The sequence below is a fragment of the Oncorhynchus tshawytscha genome, unplaced genomic scaffold, assembly GCF_018296145.1.
Source record: "Oncorhynchus tshawytscha isolate Ot180627B unplaced genomic scaffold, Otsh_v2.0 Un_contig_956_pilon_pilon, whole genome shotgun sequence".
Classification (NCBI taxonomy): domain Eukaryota; kingdom Metazoa; phylum Chordata; class Actinopteri; order Salmoniformes; family Salmonidae; genus Oncorhynchus; species Oncorhynchus tshawytscha.
Window position 1 is genome coordinate 5,084 of NW_024609753.1, and position 18,567 is coordinate 23,650.

Below are 18,567 nucleotides of genomic sequence, written 5' to 3' on the forward strand. Positions count from 1 at the left end.
TGGAGGGGCGGCAGGTAGCCTAGTGGTTAGAGTGTAGACCTGCGGCAAGTTTGTAGTCTAGTGGTAAAAATCTGCCATTCTGCCCCTGAACAAGGCAGTTAACCAACTGTTCCCTAGGCGTCATTGTAAATAAGAATGTGTTCTTAACTGACCTGCCCAGTTAAATAAAGGTTCAATTATAATAATACATTAACTGTGTGATTTGTTTCCACAGGCAGGAGCTCTGTGAAATAATATATACACTGCTCAAAAAAATAAAGGGAACACTAAAATAACAGATCCTAGATCTGAATGAATTAAATATTCTTCCTAAATACTTTTTTCTTTACATAGTTGAATGTGCTGACAACAAAATCACACAAAATGTATCAATGGAAATCAAATTTATCAACCCATGGAGGTCTGGATTTGGAGTCACACTCAAAATTAAAGTGGAAAACCACACTACAGGCTGATCCAACTTTGATGTAATGTCCTTAAAACAAGTCAAAATGAGGCTCAGTAGTGTGTGTGGCCTCCACGTGCCTGTATGACCTCCCTACAACGCCTGGGCATGCTCCTGATGAGGTGGCGGATGGTCTCCTGAGGGATCTCCTCCCAGACCTGGACTAAAGCATCCGCCAACTCCTGGACAGTCTGTGGTGCAACGTGGTGTTGGCGGATGGAGCGAAACATGATGTCCCAGATGTGCTCAATTGGATTCAGGTCTGGGGAACGGGCGGGTCAGTCCATAGCATCAATACCTTCCTCTTGCAGGAACTGCTGACACACTCCAGCCACATGAGGTCTAGTATTGTCTTGCATTAGGAGGAACCCAGGGCCAACCGCACCAGCATATGGTCTCACAAGGGGTCTGAGAATCTCCTCTCGGTACCTAATGGCAGTCAGGCTACCTCTGGCGAGCACATGGAGGGCTGTGCGGCCCCCCAAAGAAATGCCACCCCACACCATGACTGACCCACCGCCAAACCGGTCATGCTGGAGGATGTTGCAGGCAGCAGAACGTTCTCCACGGCGTCTCCAGACTGTCACGTCTGTCACATGTGCTCAGTGTGAACCTGCTTTCATCTGTGAAGAGCACAGGGGGCCAGTGGTGAATTTGCCAATCTTGGTGTTCTCTGGCAAATGAAAAACGTCCTGCATGGTGTTGGGCTGTAAGCACAACCCCCACCTGTGGACGTCGGGCCCTCATACCACCCTCATGGAGTCTGTTTCTGACCGTTTGAGCAGACACATGCACATTTGTGACCTGCTGGAGGTCATTTTGCAGGGCTCTGGCAGTGATCCTCCTGCTCCTCCTTGCACAAAGGCGGAGGTAGCGGTCCTGCTGCTGGGTTGTTGCCCTCCTACGGCCTCCTCCACATCTCCTGATGTACTGGCCTGTCTCCCGGTAGCAGACACAGCAAACCTTCTTGCCACAGCTCGCATTGATGTCCCATCCTGGATGAGCTGCACTACCTGAGCCACTTGTGTGGGTTGTAGACCCCATGCTACCACTAGAGTGAAAGCACCGCCAGCATTCAAAAGTGACCAAAACATCAGCTAGGAAGCATAGGAACTGAGAAGTGGTCTGTGGTCCCCACCTGCAGAACCACTCCTTTATTGGGGGGTTCTTGCTAATTGCCTATAATTTCCACCTGTTGTCTATTCCATTTGCACAACAGCATGTGAAATGTATTGTCAATTGGTGTTGCTTCCTAAGTGGACAGTTTGATTTCATAGAAGTGTGATTGACTTGGAGTTACATTGTGTTGTTTAAGTGTTCCCTTTATTTTTGTTGAGCAGTGTATATATAGATACCATGGTATAGAGGTAGATACTAGAACTATGTATATAGGACAATGTGCTATAATTTATGGCACGGACTGTGTGGCACTGGATACGAGCGTCTGCTAAATGAGTCAGATGCCCACGTCTCCTTACGTTAATCTACACAGTCTACATGTTCCAGTTCCATACCTTGAGGAGCTCATTGAGGTCTGACACCTCTAACAAGGTGAGGCTGGTGATGTCCTGTACCAGCTGGGTGATTTTGGGGGGGTACTGCTTGGGGGCTCCATCCAGAGGGGGGGCGGCGATGACAGCAGAAAAGCTGGCTGGGCTGGTCCCGAGTGTTCGGAGGGCACATGACGTTGGTGTCTGGAGCTCCTGCCTGGGGAAACAAATCACACAGTTAATGTATTTTATTATTGAACCTTTAACTAACTAGGCAGGTCAGGTAAGAACACATTCTTATTCACAAACCCGGACGACGCCGGGCCAATTGTGTCGCCGCCCTATGGGACTCCCCAATCACGGACGGATGTGATGCAGCCTGGATTCGAACCAGGTACTGCAGTGACGCCTCTTGCACTGAGATGCAAGGTAAGTTGCTAGCTGGCATCTATCTTAACATGATCAATAGTTAACTCCACACGGTTGATGATATTACTAGTTTATCTAGCTTATCCTGCGTTGCATATAATCGATGCTGTGCCGGTTAATGTTTCATCGAATCACAGCCTACTTCGTCAAACGGGTGATGATTTAACAAAAGCGCATTCGTGAAAAAAGCACTGTCGTTGCACCAACGTACCTAAGCATAAACATCAATGTCTTTCTTTAAAATCAATACACAAGTATATATTTTTAAACCTGCATATTGCCTGCTAACATGAATTTTTTCAAACTCAAGGAAATTGTGTGCACTTCTCTTGCGTTCTGTGCAACAGAGTCAGGGTATATGCAGCAGTTTGGGCCGCCAGGCTCGTTGCGAACTGTGTGAAGACCATTTCTTCATCACAAAGTTTGCCAGAATTTTAGATAATTATGACATAACATTGAAGGTTGTACAATGTAACAGCAATATTTAGACTTGGGGATGCCACCCGTTAGATAAAATACAGAACGGTTCCATATTTCACTGAAAGAATAAACGTTCTGTTTTCTAAATGAGTTTTTGGATTTGACCAAATTAATGACCTAAGGCTCATATTTCTGTGTGTTAATTATAATTAAGTCTATGATTTGATAGAGCAGTCTGACTGAGCGGTGGTAGGCAGCAGCAGGCTCGTAAGCATTCATTCAAACAGCACTTTACTGCGTTTGCCAGCAGCTCTTCGCAATGCTTAAAGCATTGAGCTGTTTATGAGTTCAAGCCTATCAACTCCCAGAGATTAGGCTGACAATACTATAGTACCTATTAGAACATCCAATAGTCAAAGGTATATGAAATACAAATGGTATAGAGAGAAATAGTCCTATAATTTCTATACTAACTACAACCTAAAACGTCTTACCTGGGAATATTGAAGACTCATGTTAAAAGGAACCACCAACTTTCATATTTTCTCATGTTCTGAGCAAGGAACTTTAGCTTTTTTACATGGCAAATATTGCACTTTGACTTTCCAACACTTTGTTTTTGCATTATTTAAACCAAATTGAACATGTTTCATAATTTATTTTAGACTAAATTGATTTTATTTATGTAATTAAGTTAACATTTTTTAAAAAGTGTTCATTCAATGTTGTAATTGTCACTATTAGCCGATTAATAGGTATCGGCTTCCTTTGGTCCTCCAATGAAATATCATAATCGGTCGACCTCTACATTCAATCCAGTGTTTCCTCTGTAGAGCGTGCAACCTAAAATAGTTTGGTTTCTATTGGTTTAAATTGACAGTGTTGGTGCAAATTCATTTACAACTATGCACTAATGAATTAGATTTAGGCTCCTGGATGTGACTTTAGAGGCCTTTTGAGTCTCATCTGTAAAACCCTCTAGGCCTAAGGGAATGACTGATTCAATGTTGTCACAGATCTCTCAAAGATTCTTCAAATCCACCAGTTAGTAATGTAGCTAGTTAGCTGCTATTTCTCATCCTAATTTTCCACCTGGTTCAGTTGGGAAAGGGAATACTTAGTCAGTTGCACAACTGAATGCATTCAACCAAAATGTGTCATCCGCATTTAACCCAACCCCTCTGAATCAGTTGTACAACTGTCACAGTAAGATTGACAGGATCATTATACAATGGTGAAAATCGATACAAATCACCAATCAGAAGCTCTAGCAAGGTACAGGATATGACAACCATTTGTCAAAGATAAAACACAAATGCCATACAAGAAACACATGACCTTGACTGGCACATCTCATAAGGAAGGAACAGGGTGCATTAGGTCCGTGGAACTGGCTGACGTTATTTACTGCTGAGCCTTCTCGCTCTAGATTACAAGTTAGTTAGCTGGTTTTACAACACATTCCTTCCTCGTGACGGATTAATCCATCTGGCTGCAAGATTGTTCCTCACTAGCTAGCTAACGAGGAATAGGGTGGCATTGAGGTTGGCTAGCTAACAGGGTTGATCATACAATCCGTTCTTCCCAAAGCAAATGAATGAGCCCAGGGTTATTATGTTAATAGTTGTATGTGATTCCGACTATTTGGGGCACATAAATGGTTCATGCATGGCAAATTAGCTAGCAATTCTCTGCCCTTGACGCTTTTGGCGTTAGCAAACCATCTAGCTCCTGTGTCCCACTGTTGTAGAAGTTACACAAGCAGCTACGATCCCCGGTTATGACACCAGCTTACCGATGCGTCTTTGCAGCGATTCGCAGTGCGGTCCGAATGCAATGTCTTGTGCAGTACATGTTTATTATTTGTGCCCCCGGATCTCCTCCAGATATTTCCAATTCACAGAGTCACAGCGTTGCCTGTCAGTCCTGGTCCTTCTCCCTCAATAGCACATGGCGTCCTCCACTCTCTGTTACTGACCTACCCACAATGCATTGCGCCACACACGAGTTGTAGTTCGACTAAATAACTTTATTAACAAAGTAGCTTTTGTTAATCTCAGTGTGTGCGTCTCTCTCTCTCGCTCTCTCTCTCAATTCAATTGACTTTATTGATATGGCAAGTTCATTATTACTTACATTGTCAAAGTATACATATAAAATATAGATTCATATTTTTCTATATATATATATTTATACATATATAAAATATATAATTATATATAAATAAATGGTGGGACCAACAGCAATAATAATAGTAGTCGTGGACATGGGATTACCATTAACAACAACAATATTAATCAGAATAACAATACATTAAAGCAATAGTAGTAGACCAGTGTCAACATGACTGAGAAGACACATGACATGGTATGAAAGACAAAACAAAACGGGAAATATGATCGACATTACATTGCACTTTTCACTGGCTCAGGTTGTGGCAGAAGGACACATTTGGCTGCAGGGTAGCCTAGTGGTTTGAGCGTTGGACTAGTAACCGGAAGGTTGCAAGTTCAAACCCCCAAGCTGACAAGATACAAATCTGTCGCTCTGCCCCTGAACAGGCAGTTAACCCACTGTTCCTAGGCCGTCATTTAAAATAATAATTTGTTCTTAACTGACTTGCCTCGTTAAATAAAGGTTAAAAAAAAAAAAGTTCAGTAGTTCCAAAACATTCAGTGATTTTGCAGAGAGCCACATCAATTTACAGAAATACTCATTATAAATGTTGATGAAAATACAAGTGTTATACATGGAACTTTAGATACACTTCTCCTTAATGCAACCGCTGTGTCAGATTTCAAAAAAGCTTAACGGAAAAAGCAAACCATGCAATAATCTGAGTACAGCGCTCAGAGACCCAACAAGCCAAAAAGATATCCGCCATAATGTGCAGTCAACAGAAGTCAGAAATAACATTATAAATATTCACTTACCTTTGATGATCTTCATCAGAATACACTCCCAGGAATCCCAGTTCCACAATAAATGTTTGATTTGTTCGATAATGTCCATCATTTATGTCCAAATAACTACTTTTGTTAGCGCGTTTGGTAAACAAATCCAAAGTCACAAAGCGCGTTCACTAGGAGCAGACAAAATGTCAAAAAGTTCCGTTACAGTCCGTAGAAACATGTCAAACGATGTATAGACTCAATCTTTAGGATGTTTTTAACATAAATCTTCAATAATGTTCCAACCGGATAATTCCTTTGTCTGTCGAAAAGCAATGGAGTGTGAGCTACCTCTCATGTGAATGCGTGTGACCAGCTCATGGCACTCTGCCAGACCACTGACTCAAAGAGCCCTTATGAGCCCCTCCTTTACAGTAGAAGCCTCAAACAAGATTCTAAAGACAGCTGACATCTAGTGGAAGCCTTGGGAAATGCAACATGACCAATATCCCACTGTATCTTCAATAGGGAATGAGTTGAAAATCAACCAACCTCAGATTTCTCACTTCCTGGTTGGAATTTTTCTCAGGTTTTTGCCTGCCATATGAGTTATGTTATTCTCACAGACATCATTCAAACAGTTTTAGAAACGTATTAGTACCTGGGACTGAGGAGCAGGCAGTTTACTCTGGGCACCTTATTCATCCAAGTTACTCAATACTGCCCCCAGCCATAAGAAGTCATAGGCCATAGGTTTCTCTCTCTCCCTCCCTCCCTGAGTGCTCAAAGTTACGTCCTTCTGTCTAGAAAGATCTCCCATTCAGGAAGAGGAGTGTTGTTCACTAGTGCTTTAAGAATCCTCTTAACCAAGAATCACATGACCCATCTGCCCTATAGGCTATTACCCATCAGCCACCTCCCAGTCCCAGCCAATATGTCATGTCCTTAGCCTCTTCAGAGCAGCTCAAGAAAAGGTGAGTGTAAAACAGTACTATTTACACCATAACAACAGTTTTATAATCATGATATACATTAGTCTGTAATTGTTGTAGGTTCTCTTTCCCTTCCTCTCTTGCTTGTGTAGCACAGATTGGACTGTGTGGTTGATAGGTTATAACGCATAGACTTTCTCTCTATCTTCCCCCCTCTATCTGTCTCTCTCTCTCTCTCCCCCCCTCTATCTGTCTCTCTCTCTCTCCCCCCTCCAGACCATGCTAATCTCTCCTCTAGCAGACAGGAACCAGAAGGAGTTGTGTTGAGTGTTGTGTGATGTGTTGGAGGAGCAGTCTCACAGGGAACTGTTTGCCTTAGAGCTGGGCTCTGGCACCAGACAGCATGTGGTCAACTTTGCCATGGCAACGCCCTTCATCACTTGGCAACGCCCTTCATCACCTGGCAACGCCCTTCATCACCTGGCAACGCCCTTCATCACCTGGCAACCGTCAGACATCAAAGAGGAGTCCCGTGACAGGTGGGCCCTGCTAGGACCAAATACAGTATATATTACTATATAAATACAGTATATATTACGATATAAATACAGTATATATTACTATATAAATACAGTATATATTTGGTTGATGAAAATACAAGTGTTATAGACAATTTGTCTTACCATGGACTGATGAAGTATGTGAACCCCCTGGGCTAATGACTTCTCCGAAAGCTAATTGGAGTCAGGAGTCAGCTAATCTGGAGTCCACTCACACATTTATATAATTTTAATGGTAGGTTTTTTTGAACAGTGAGAGACAGAATAACAACAAAAAAATCAAGAGAAACGCCTAGAGAAGGCCTATAAATCTGACTCAGTTACACCAACTCTGTCAGGAGGAATGGGCCAAAATTCACCCAACTTATTGTGGGAAGCTTGTGGAAGGCTACCCGAAACATTTGACCCAAGTTAAACCATTTAAAAGTTGAGTGTATTGAGTGTAATTAACTAATTAACTAATTGAGTGTATGTGAACTTCTGACTCGCTGGGAATGTGATGAAAGAAATGATTCTCTTTATTATTATTCTGACATTTCACATTCTTAAAATAAAGTGGTGATCCTAACTGACCTAAGAAAGGGAATTTTCACAAGGATTAAATGTCAGGAATTGTGAACAACTGAGTTTAAATGTATTTGGCTAAGGTGTATGTAAACTTCAACTGTATAGAGATACAAGATATAAAGATAGACACTAGAACTATATAAAGTCTAATATATATATAGATACCATGATATAGAGGTAGATACTAGAACTATATAAAGTCTAATATATATATAGATACCATGATATAGAGGTAGATACTAGAACTATATAAAGTCTGATATATATATATATAGATACCATGATATAGAGGTAGATACTAGAACTATATAAAGTCTGATATATATATATAGATACCATGATATAGAGGTAGATACTACAACAGTCCATTACTCTGAACCCTCTTGTTATCTGACCTCTCTGATTCTGTATGGTCGTTGGTCGTTGGTCGTTGGTCGTTGATCGGTCGTTGGTCGTTGATCGTTGATCGTTGATCGTTGATCGTTGGTCGTTGGTCGTTGGTCGTTGATCGTTGGTTGTTGGCAGATGCTTTCTTGTATTTCTCATGGCCATCTTATATCCCGACGCACTAAACAGGCTCACATTGTAATGACATTTTCAATCAGGTAATTACAATGTAATAACAATGCTCTTGTCTGACCACGAGCGTCAAGTCATTAGATGTCATATTTTGCCGGGCTGCACTTGCTCAAACATTTCATACTGTCTATGGAACCTATGGGTTTATGGCTCCAACATTTCATACTGTCTATGGAACCTATGGGGTTATGGCTCAAACATTTCATACTGTCTATGGAACCTATGGGGTTATGGCTCCAACATTTCATACTGTCTATGGATCCTATGGGGTCATGGCTCAAACATTTCATACTGTCTATGGAACCTATGGGGTTATGGCTCCAACATTTCATACTGTCTATGGAACCTATGGGGTTATGGCTCAAACATTTCATACTGTCTATGGAACCTATGGGGTTATGGCTCAAACATTTCATACTGTCTATGGAACCTATGGGGTTATGGCTCCAACATTTCATACTGTCTATGGAACCTATGGGGTTATGGCTCAAACATTTCATACTGTCTATGGAACCTATGGGGTTATGGCTCCAACATTTCATACTGTCTATGGAACCTATGGGGTTATGGCTCCAACATTTCATACTGTCTATGGAACCTATGGGGTTATGGCTCCAACATTTCATACTGTCTATGGAACCTATGGGGTTATGGAACCTATGGGGTTATGGCTCAAACATTTCATACTGTCTATGGAACCTATGGGGTTATGGCTCAAACATTTCATACTGTCTATGGAACCTATGGGGTTATGGCTCAAACATTTCATACTGTCTATGGAACCTATGGGGTTATGGCTCAAACATTTCATACTGTCTATGGAACCTATGGGGTTATGGCTCCAACATTTCATACTGTCTATGGAACCTATGGGGTTATGGCTCCAACATTTCATACTGTCTATGGAACCTATGGGGTTATGGCTCAAACATTTCATACTGTCTATGGAACCTATGGGGTTATGGCTCAAACATTTCATACTGTCTATGGAACCTATGGGGTTATGGCTCAAACATTTCATACTGTCTATGGAACCTATGGGGTTATGGCTCAAACATTTCATACTGTCTATGGAACCTATGGGGTTATGGCTCAAACATTTCATACTGTCTATGGAACCTATGGGGTTATGGCTCAAACATTTCATACTGTCTATGGAACCTATGGGGTTATGGCTCCAACATGTCATACTGTCTATGGAACCTATGGGGTTATGGCTCAACATTTCATACTGTCTATGGAACCTATGGGGTTATGGCTCCAACATTTCATACTGTCTATGGAACCTATGGGGTTATGGCTCCAACATTTCATACTGTCTATGGAACCTATGGGGTTATGGCTCCAACATTTCATACTGTCTATGGTTATGGCTCCAAATTTCATACTGTCTATGGAACCTATGGGGTTATACTGTTATGGCTCCAACATTTCATACTGTCTATGGAACCTATGGGGTTATGGCTCCAACATTTCATACTGTCTATGGAACCTATGGGGTTATGGCTCAAACATTTCATACTGTCTATGGAACCTATGGGGTTATGGCTCAAACATTTCATACTGTCTATGGAACCTATGGGGTTATGGCTCCAACATTTCATACTGTCTATGGAACCTATGGGGTTATGGCTCAACATTTCATACTGTCTATGGAACCTATGGGGTTATGGCTCCAACATTTCATACTGTCTATGGAACCTATGGGGTTATGGCTCCAACATTTCATACTGTCTATGGAACCTATGGGGTTATGGCTCCAACATTTCATACTGTCTATGGAACCTATGGGGTTATGGCTCCAACATTTCATACTGTCTATGGAACCTATGGGGTTATGGCTCCAACATTTCATACTGTCTATGGAACCTATGGGGTTATGGCTCCAACATTTCATACTGTCTATGGAACCTATGGGGTTATGGCTCAACATTTCATACTGTCTATGGAACCTATGGGGTTATGGCTCAAACATTTCATACTGTCTATGGAACCTATGGGGTTATGGCTCAAACATTTCATACTGTCTATGGAACCTATGGGGTTATGGCTCTGTCTATGGAACATTTCATACTGTCTATGGAACCTATGGGGTTATGGCTCAAACATTTCATACTGTCTATGGAACCTATGGGGTTATGGCTCAAACATTTCATACTGTCTATGGAACCTATGGGGTTATGGCTCAAACATTTCATACTGTCTATGGAACCTATGGGGTTATGGCTCCAACATTTCATACTGTCTATGGAACCTATGGGGTTATGGCTCCAACATTTCATACTGTCTATGGAACCTATGGGGTTATGGCTCCAACATTTCATACTGTCTATGGAACCTATGGGGTTATGGCTCCAACATTTCATACTGTCTATGGAACCTATGGGGTTATGGCTCCAACATTTCATACTGTCTATGGAACCATGGGGTTATGGCTCCAACATTTCATACTGTCTATGGAACCTATGGGGTTATGGCTCCAACATTTCATACTGTCTATGGAACCTATGGGGTTATGGCTCCAACATTTCATACTGTCTATGGAACCTATGGGGTTATGGCTCCAACATTTCATACTGTCTATGGAACCTATGGGGTTATGGCTCCAACATTTCATACTGTCTATGGAACCTATGGGGTTATGGCTACTGTCTATGGAAACATTTCATACTGTCTATGGAACCTATGGGGTTATGGCTCCAACATGTCATGTCTATCATACTGTCTATGGAACCTATGGGGTTATGGCTCCAACATTTCATACTGTCTATGGAACCTATGGGGTTATGGCTCCAACATTTCATACTGTCTATGGAACCTATGGGGTTATGGCTCAAACATTTCATACTGTCTATGGAACCTATGGGGTTATGGCTCCAACATTTCATACTGTCTATGGAACCTATGGGGTTATGGCTCCAACATTTCATACTGTCTATGGAACCTATGGGGTTATGGCTCCAACATTTCATACTGTCTATGGAACCTATGGGGTTATGGCTCCAACATGTCATACTGTCTATGGAACCTATGGGGTTATGGCTCCAACATTTCATACTGTCTATGGAACCTATGGGGTCATGGCTCCAGTGGGTGTGGTGTTATTTTGCGGGTATCAGATCCTACATATCGGTGACCAAAGTGAAGACCGTGCTGCAGCCTGTGCACCAGCCGAACCCTGGGAGAAGTGGGCGGGCCTTCCACGCGGGGCCTGTGATGTCATCGTGGCCATTAACCTGCTTCAGTACAGCTCTTTCGACACCGTCACAAAATGGTCTCTTGATCACACATGGGGTAGGTATCATGGATGGAGAGGGGGGGGGGGAGAGAGATGTTTTTTAAACGTCAGACAACTCTCTCTCCCTCCCCAGCCCTACACCATCAACGGCACCATCACCCCCAGCTGTATGCAGGACTTGGACCAGGAACTACGACAGATGTGAGTTATTACATCATAAGAGAGGAGCTGGCCAATGCGGAGCTACTACCATATAGCTTCTTCCCATTAGTTCACCCAGGGTTGAGGGTCAAAGCCATGAATCCCAACCGTCGCTCTGTTTTACCATGTCTGTTCTGTTCCCCTACAGGAACCCAGGGTGGGGTCTACCAGACATCGACGTTCTGAGACAGCTCTGTTCCCCTACAGGTACCCAGGGTGGGGTCTACCAGACATCGACGTTCTGAGACAGCTCTGTTCCCCTACAGGTACCCAGGGTGGGGTCTACCAGACATCGACGTTCTGAGACAGCTCTGTTCCCCTACAGGTACCCAGGGTGGGTTCTACCAGACATCGACGTTCTGAGACAGCTCTGTTCCCCTACAGGAACCCAGGGTGGGGTCTACCAGACATCGACGTTCTGAGACAGCTCTGTTCCCCTACAGGAACCCAGGGTGGGGTCTACCAGACATCGACGTTCTGAGACAGCTCTGTTCCCCTACAGGTACCCAGGGTGGGTTCTACCAGACATCGACGTTCTGAGACAGCTCTGTTCCCCTACAGGAACCCAGGGTGGGGTCTACCAGACATCGACGTTCTGAGACAGTTCTGTTCCCCTACAGGAACCCAGGGTGGGGTCTACCAGACATTGACGTTCTGAGACAGCTCTGTTCCCCTACAGGAACCCAGGGTGGGGTCTACCAGACATCGACGTTCTGAGACAGCTCTGTTCCCCTACAGGAACCCAGGGTGGGGTCTACCAGACATCGACGTTCTGAGACAGCTCTGTTCCCCTACAGGAACCCAGGGTGGGGTCTACCAGACATCGACGTTCTCAGACAGCTCTGTTCCCCTACAGGAACCCAGGGTGGGGTCTACCAGACATCGACGTTCTGAGACAGCTCTGTTCCCCTACAGGAACCCAGGGTGGGGTCTACCAGACATCGACGTTCTGAGACAGCTCTGTTCCCCTACAGGAACCCAGGGTGGGGTCTACCAGACATCAGGAACCCAGGGTGGGGTCTACCAGACATCGACGTTCTGAGACAGCTCTGTTCCCCTACAGGAACCCAGGGTGGGGTCTACCAGACATCGACGTTCTGAGACAGCTCTGTTCCCCTACAGGAACCCAGGGTGGGGTCTACCAGACATCGACGTTCTGAGACAGCTCTGTTCCCCTACAGGAACCCAGGGTGGGGTCTACCAGACATTGACGTTCTGAGACAGCTCTGTTCCCCTACAGGAACCCAGGGTGGGGTCTACCAGACATCGACGTTCTGAGACAGCTCTGTTCCCCTACAGGAACCCAGGGTGGGGTCTACCAGACATCGACGTTCTGAGACAGCTCTGTTCCCCTACAGGAACCCAGGGTGGGGTCTACCAGACATCGACGTTCTGAGACAGCTCTGTTCCCCTACAGGAACCCAGGGTGGGGTCTACCAGACATCGACGTTCTGAGACAGCTGGCGTTTGGGAACGGGATGCGCATGGAGAGGATGCTGAGCCTCTTTAACCAGTCTGCTGGTGTGTATGTATAAACTAATGGATCTTTAAGGATGGACTATACTGTAGAATATGTAACATGGGTGTCTGCTACTAGCTCAGTCCTTCTATAAGGATGGACTATACTGTAGAATATGTAACATGGGTGTCTGCTACTAGCTCAGTCCTTCTATAAGGATGGACTATACTGTAGAATATGTAACATGGGTGTCTGCTACTAGCTCAGTCCTTCTATAAGGACGTTTAGGACCAAGCCTTCAGAATATGTAACAGAAGGTATATCTGCTACTAGCTCAGTCCTTCTATAAGGATGTTTAGGACCAAGCCTTCAGAATATGTAACAGAAGGTATATCTGCTACTAGCTCAGTCCTTCTATAAGGATGTTTAGGACCAAGCCTTCAGAATATGTAACAGAAGGTATATCTGCTACTAGCTCAGTCCTTCTATAAGGATGTTTAGGACCAAGCCTTCAGAATATGTAACAGAAGGTATATCTGCTACTAGCTCAGTCCTTCTATAAGGATGTTTAGGACCAAGCCTTCAGAATATGTAACAGAAGGTATATCTGCTACTAGCTCAGTCCTTCTATAAGGATGTTTAGGACCAAGCCTTCAGAATATGTAACAGAAGGTATATCTGCTACTAGCTCAGTCCTTCTATAAGGATGTTTAGGACCAAGTCTTCAGAATATGTAACAGAAGGTATATCTGCTACTAGCTCAGTCCTTCTATAAGGATGTTTAGGACCAAGCCTTCAGAATATGTAACAGAAGGTATATCTGCTACTAGCTCAGTCCTTCTATAAGGATGTTTAGGACCAAGCCTTCAGAATATGTAACAGAAGGTATATCTGCTACTAGCTCAGTCCTTCTATAAGGATGTTTAGGATCAAGCCTTCAGAATATGTAACAGAAGGTATATCTGCTACTAGCTCAGTCCTTCTATAAGGATGTTTAGGACCAAGCCTTCAGAATATGTAACAGAAGGTATATCTGCTACTAGCTCAGTCCTTCTATAAGGATGTTTAGGACCAAGCCTTCAGAATATGTAACAGAAGGTATATCTGCTACTAGCTCAGTCCTTCTATAAGGATGTTTAGGACCAAGCCATTTGTTTTCCCAGATAGAGATGCAACAGTATAATAAATGCCTGAAACATTGCCATGGAAACAGGGCTTCTTCTGCATCTGAACAGACATCCTAATGACACATGTTTTAAACATGTATTTAATGTAAATAAAGTACATTAATGCAAAATAAAAATGTATGTGTGCCGTTTCATTTTCTGCTCCTAAATGGCAATGCATCTAGCCTGGTCCCAGATCTGTTTGTGCACCTGCCAACTGCATGGCAATGCATCTAGCCTGGTCCCAGATCTGTTTGTGCACCTGCCAACTGCATGACAATGAGTGACAAGGAGTTGGCATGACAACAGACTGGCACTCCGCCTACTTCAGATTCCAAAGATAATATGACAGAAAACACACAAAGCAGGTGGACAAGAGAAGAACAAGATATTTATTCAATATAACCTTAAAATGACTTTAAAGAAGTCAGACAGAAAGAAGATCATTAATTGATGAAGTAAAGAAGTTCAAAGATGGCGTCAAAGGGCGTTACATAGGAAGTCACTGATTGGGTGGATGTTACATCACATGTTACATCACATGCACATCACATGCACATACCCTGAAGAACTGACTACCACCACCTCTCCACTCCCGGCCCACAGGGTTCTGAAAGACACTCTGAAAGGGTGGATCTCAAAAGGTATTTTCCTGATTCCCTCCCCTATGTCCTCTCTCTCTCTCTCCTCCTCAAAACATCTGACAGAAGCGGGCAAAGAATTAGAGAAGAACCAAGGAAAGGAAACGAGGAATTGAGGAAATGGTTTTGTGATTAAACCGAACTTTACTGAAACTAGCACCAGAAACAAAATGGATGCCCATCTAATGTAGAGTCCCCCTCTACAGATAACTACAGATAACAGCCCTGTCTACACCTCAGCACCCACAGATACACACCTATAGGGCTTTTGTCAAAAGTAGTGCACTATATAGGAAAAAGAGTGCTGTTTAGGACACACCCAGTCAGAGGGTCTCTCTACTCGCTCATAGGCTGTGTTTATACAGGCAGACTCATTCTGGGGGTTTTGACACTAACTGATCTTTTGACCAATCAGGTCAGATCTTTTGCCACTAATTGGTCAAAAGATCAGAATGGGACTGCCTGTGTAAACAGCCATATAGACCCGACTGTAACCCTCTGGATAACTGCTAGTTAATATTTGGCAATGGAACTACATTTGTAATCTTACGTTCTATTCACACTAGTTCCTCCTGGAGTGTGATGCAAGGCATTGTGGTTAATTAATGGAGTTGTTGGGAGAGACCCATTATGTCAACAGTTGTGACACGGGACACCTTGAGAGAGTGATGGTGGTAATCGGTCTCTGGAGCTGTGAATATTGGGAATTGTAGTTCCACACTGGATGTAAGTGTTCTGTTGTAGTTCCATACTGTTTCCCCTCAGCCAGTCTGATTGGTGAGAAGATATCAGAAGTGTAAAACCTAATAAAAAAAGGTACTTCCTTTCTCCCGTGTTCTCAATCATCAACTCAAAAAGCTTTAGTGAAAAACACTACCAAGCCGTGGCAACATAAGACGGCCCATCTATACTTTAAAATGAGCTCTGTGTCTCTCTTGACACTCTCACTAGAACCCTGGAACCTGTTAGAGGTGCTTTTCTGTGCTCCGTCCTACATCTTCCTTCACTCATCTCTCCATTAACTCTCACAGCCCCTGTCAACCAAGCAGGCAGTATGAACCATGTCCAATCACCACAATATGACCCCAGAACAGTTACTGCTGTAACTGGAAATAACGACTTTAACATGCAAACTAGCTTATTTAAATATGAGAAAGGATGGTCATGGTCTTGTCTTAGATTCCATTGATTCCTGTCATATTTGATTTGTTCCTTTATTATACCACTGACTAGATGAGCTTCAGATATTAGTTTCAGAAGAGAAAGACTACATACATTATCAGAGAGACAGAGAGGTGAGGACAGAGACAGAGAGAGGTGAGGACAGAGAGAGAGGTGAGGACAGAGACAGAGAGAGGTGAGGACAGAGACAGAGAGAGGTGAGGACAGAGACAGAGAGAGGTGAGGACAGAGAGAGAGAGAGGTGAGGACAGAGAGAGGTGAGGACAGAGACAGAGAGAGGTGAGGACAGAGAGAGAGAGGTGAGGACAGAGAGAGAGAGAGGTGAGGACAGAGAGAGAGAGGTGAGGACAGAGAGAGAGAGGTGAGGAGGACAGAGAGAGAGAGGTGAGGACAGAGAGAGTGAGGACAGAGACAGAGAGAGGTGAGGACAGAGACAGAGAGAGGTGAGGACAGAGAGAGAGAGGTGAGGACAGAGAGGTGAGGACAGAGGAGAGGAGGTGAGAGAGAGAGAGGTGAGGACAGAGAGAGAGGTGAGGACAGAGAGAGAGAGAGAGAGAGAGGTGAGGACAGAGACAGAGAGAGGTGAGGACAGAGACAGAGAGAGGTGAGGACAGAGAGGTGAGGAGAGAGGTGAGGACAGAGAGAGGTGAGGACAGAGAGAGGTGAGGACAGAGAGAGGTGAGGACAGAGAGAGGTGAGGACAGAGACAGAGAGAGGTAAGGACAGAGACAGAGAGAGGTAAGGACAGAGACAGAGAGAGGTGAGGACAGAGACAGAGAGAGGTGAGGACAGAGACAGAGAGAGGTGAGGACAGAGACAGAGAGAGGTGAGGACAGAGAGAGAGGTGAGGACAGAGAGAGAGGTGAGGACAGAGAGAGAGGTGAGGACAGAGAGAGAGGTGAGGACAGAGAGAGGTGAGGACAGAACACTAGCAAAACGCATTAAAAGGGGAAGTGTTTCTTATAAGCTCAGGCTTTCCCTCCCCGTCTAGGTTCCTAGTGAATACAACCCTGGGGTACGCATGGTGCATAGTAACACTACCTAACCCCCTCCTCACTCCTCTCATCCTCCATGTCAGCTGGGGGAGAGAGGATGGCTAGGAGGAGAGGTAACATGTCTGTTACACAACTATAATATTTCACAACATTGCCGTAACAGAAACACTGTAAGAAACGTGTGTTTGTTGGGGAATCCAGGCCACGAGCCCAGCAGAGAGAGAGGAGAACACAGAGGAGGACAGAAGAGGAGGAGAGAGGTGAGGACAGAAGAGGAGAAGAGAGGTGAGGACAGAAGAGGAGAAGAGAGGTGAGGACAGAAGAGGAGAAGAGAGGTGAGGACAGAAGAGGAGAAGAGAGGTGAGGACAGAAGAGGAGAAGAGAGGTGAGGACAGAAGAGGAGAAGAGAGGTGAGGACAGAAGAGGAGAAGAGAGGTGAGGACAGAAGAGGAGAGAGAGGGTGTAGTGTGTTGAACCCTGCCAGCAGCAGGTGGTAACGTTAAGCTGAGCTAGCCAGGTGGATGGATCAGTCGAAGGAGATGAGCTGTGCCTCGCTGCCTGGATGGACCTGCGGAGGCTGCTGCTGCTGAACCTGCTGCTGGGGGCCACCAGGGGGAGCCATCTACACAGAGAGAGACAGAAGTAGTGTGAGAGAGATGAGATTACCACCAATCCCTCACTGCAACTCCCACTACATAGAACAAACAAGCTTCTGACATACAGAATCAGAAGTCCCCCATAGACAGGCAACATTATGCAGAGAGAGAGAGAGAGTGAGAGAGTGAGAGAGGAAGGGAAGAGGGCGAGAGAGAGGAGGGAGAGGAAGAGAGGAGAGAGAGAGAGGAAGAGAGAGGGGAGAGAGAGGAAGAGAGGGGGAAGAGAGGAGGGAGAGAGAGGAAGAGAGGAGAGAGGGGAAGAAAGGAGGGAGAGAGAGAGGAAGAGAGGAGAGAGGGGAAGAGAGGAGAGAGGGGAAGAAAGGAGAGAGAGAGAGGAAGAGAGGAGAGAGAGAGAGGAAGAGAGGAGAGAGGGGAAGAGAGGAGAAGAAAGGAGAGAGAGAGGAAGAGAGGAGAGAGGGGAAGAGAGGAGAGAGGAGAGGGGAAGAGGAGGGAGAGAGGAAGAGAGGAGAGGGGAAGAGAGGAGGGAGAGAGAGAGGAAGAGAGAGGGAAGAGAGGGGAAGAGAGGAGGGGAGAGAGGAAGAGAGGAGGGAGAGAGGAAGAGCAGAGGGAGAGAGAGAGGAAGAGAGGGGGGAGGAGAGAGGGGAAGAAAGGAGAGAGAGAGAGGAAGAGAGGAGAGAGGGGAAGAAAGGAGAGAGAGAGAGGAAGAGAGGAGAGAGGGGAAGAAAGGAGAGAGAGAGGAAGAGAGGAGGGAGAGA

At 44.6% G+C, this 18,567-nt stretch overlaps 3 protein-coding genes and 1 long non-coding RNA gene across 4 annotated transcripts in view; 1 reads left to right on the forward strand and 3 right to left on the reverse strand.

The window, feature by feature from the left end:
* Positions 1-1,923: 1,923 nt before the first annotated feature.
* Positions 1,924-4,789, reverse strand: mrpl12 (mitochondrial ribosomal protein L12). Its single transcript, XM_042317597.1, has 2 exons — positions 4,580-4,789; positions 1,924-2,152 (listed from the first exon to the last, which is right to left on the reverse strand). The coding sequence occupies exons 1-2, from the start codon at positions 4,636-4,638 to the stop codon at positions 1,939-1,941; spliced, it is 273 nt and encodes a 90-aa protein (XP_042173531.1). The 5' UTR covers positions 4,639-4,789; the 3' UTR covers positions 1,924-1,938.
* Positions 4,790-6,886: 2,097 nt separating this feature from the next.
* On the forward strand, positions 6,887-14,479 carry zgc:103625 (methyltransferase-like 26 B). The gene is given in 7 exon segments (XM_042317596.1): positions 6,887-7,027; positions 7,088-7,145; positions 11,426-11,479; positions 11,482-11,575; positions 11,577-11,607; positions 11,685-11,752; positions 13,170-14,479. Coding segments are annotated over 7 exon segments (564 nt in total). The 3' UTR covers positions 13,288-14,479.
* LOC121845737 lies at positions 9,420-10,636 on the reverse strand. The gene is made up of 3 exons (XR_006082755.1): positions 10,400-10,636; positions 10,141-10,349; positions 9,420-9,641 (listed from the first exon to the last, which is right to left on the reverse strand). It is a non-coding gene; the product is annotated as an uncharacterized LOC121845737 (long non-coding RNA).
* A 3,168-nt stretch (positions 14,480-17,647) lies between the features above and the next one.
* The window catches only part of hgs (hepatocyte growth factor-regulated tyrosine kinase substrate), a 36,316-nt gene continuing 35,396 nt past the window's right edge, over positions 17,648-18,567 (reverse strand). Inside the window, 1 exon segment of the mRNA XM_042317590.1 lies at positions 17,648-17,817. Coding sequence (XP_042173524.1) covers positions 17,722-17,817 — 96 coding nt within the window. The 3' untranslated portion in view covers positions 17,648-17,721.

Bases quoted from the DNA above. Each gene is read 5' to 3' on its own strand.
- mrpl12 (XM_042317597.1), bottom strand. From the start codon at position 4,638: ATGTACTGCACAAGACATTGCATTCGGACCGCACTGCGAATCGCTGCA. The intron at 2,153-4,579 runs GTAAGCTGGTGT...TTGTTTCCCCAG, and splicing joins ATCGCTGCAAAGACGCATCG to GCAGGAGCTCCAGACACCAA.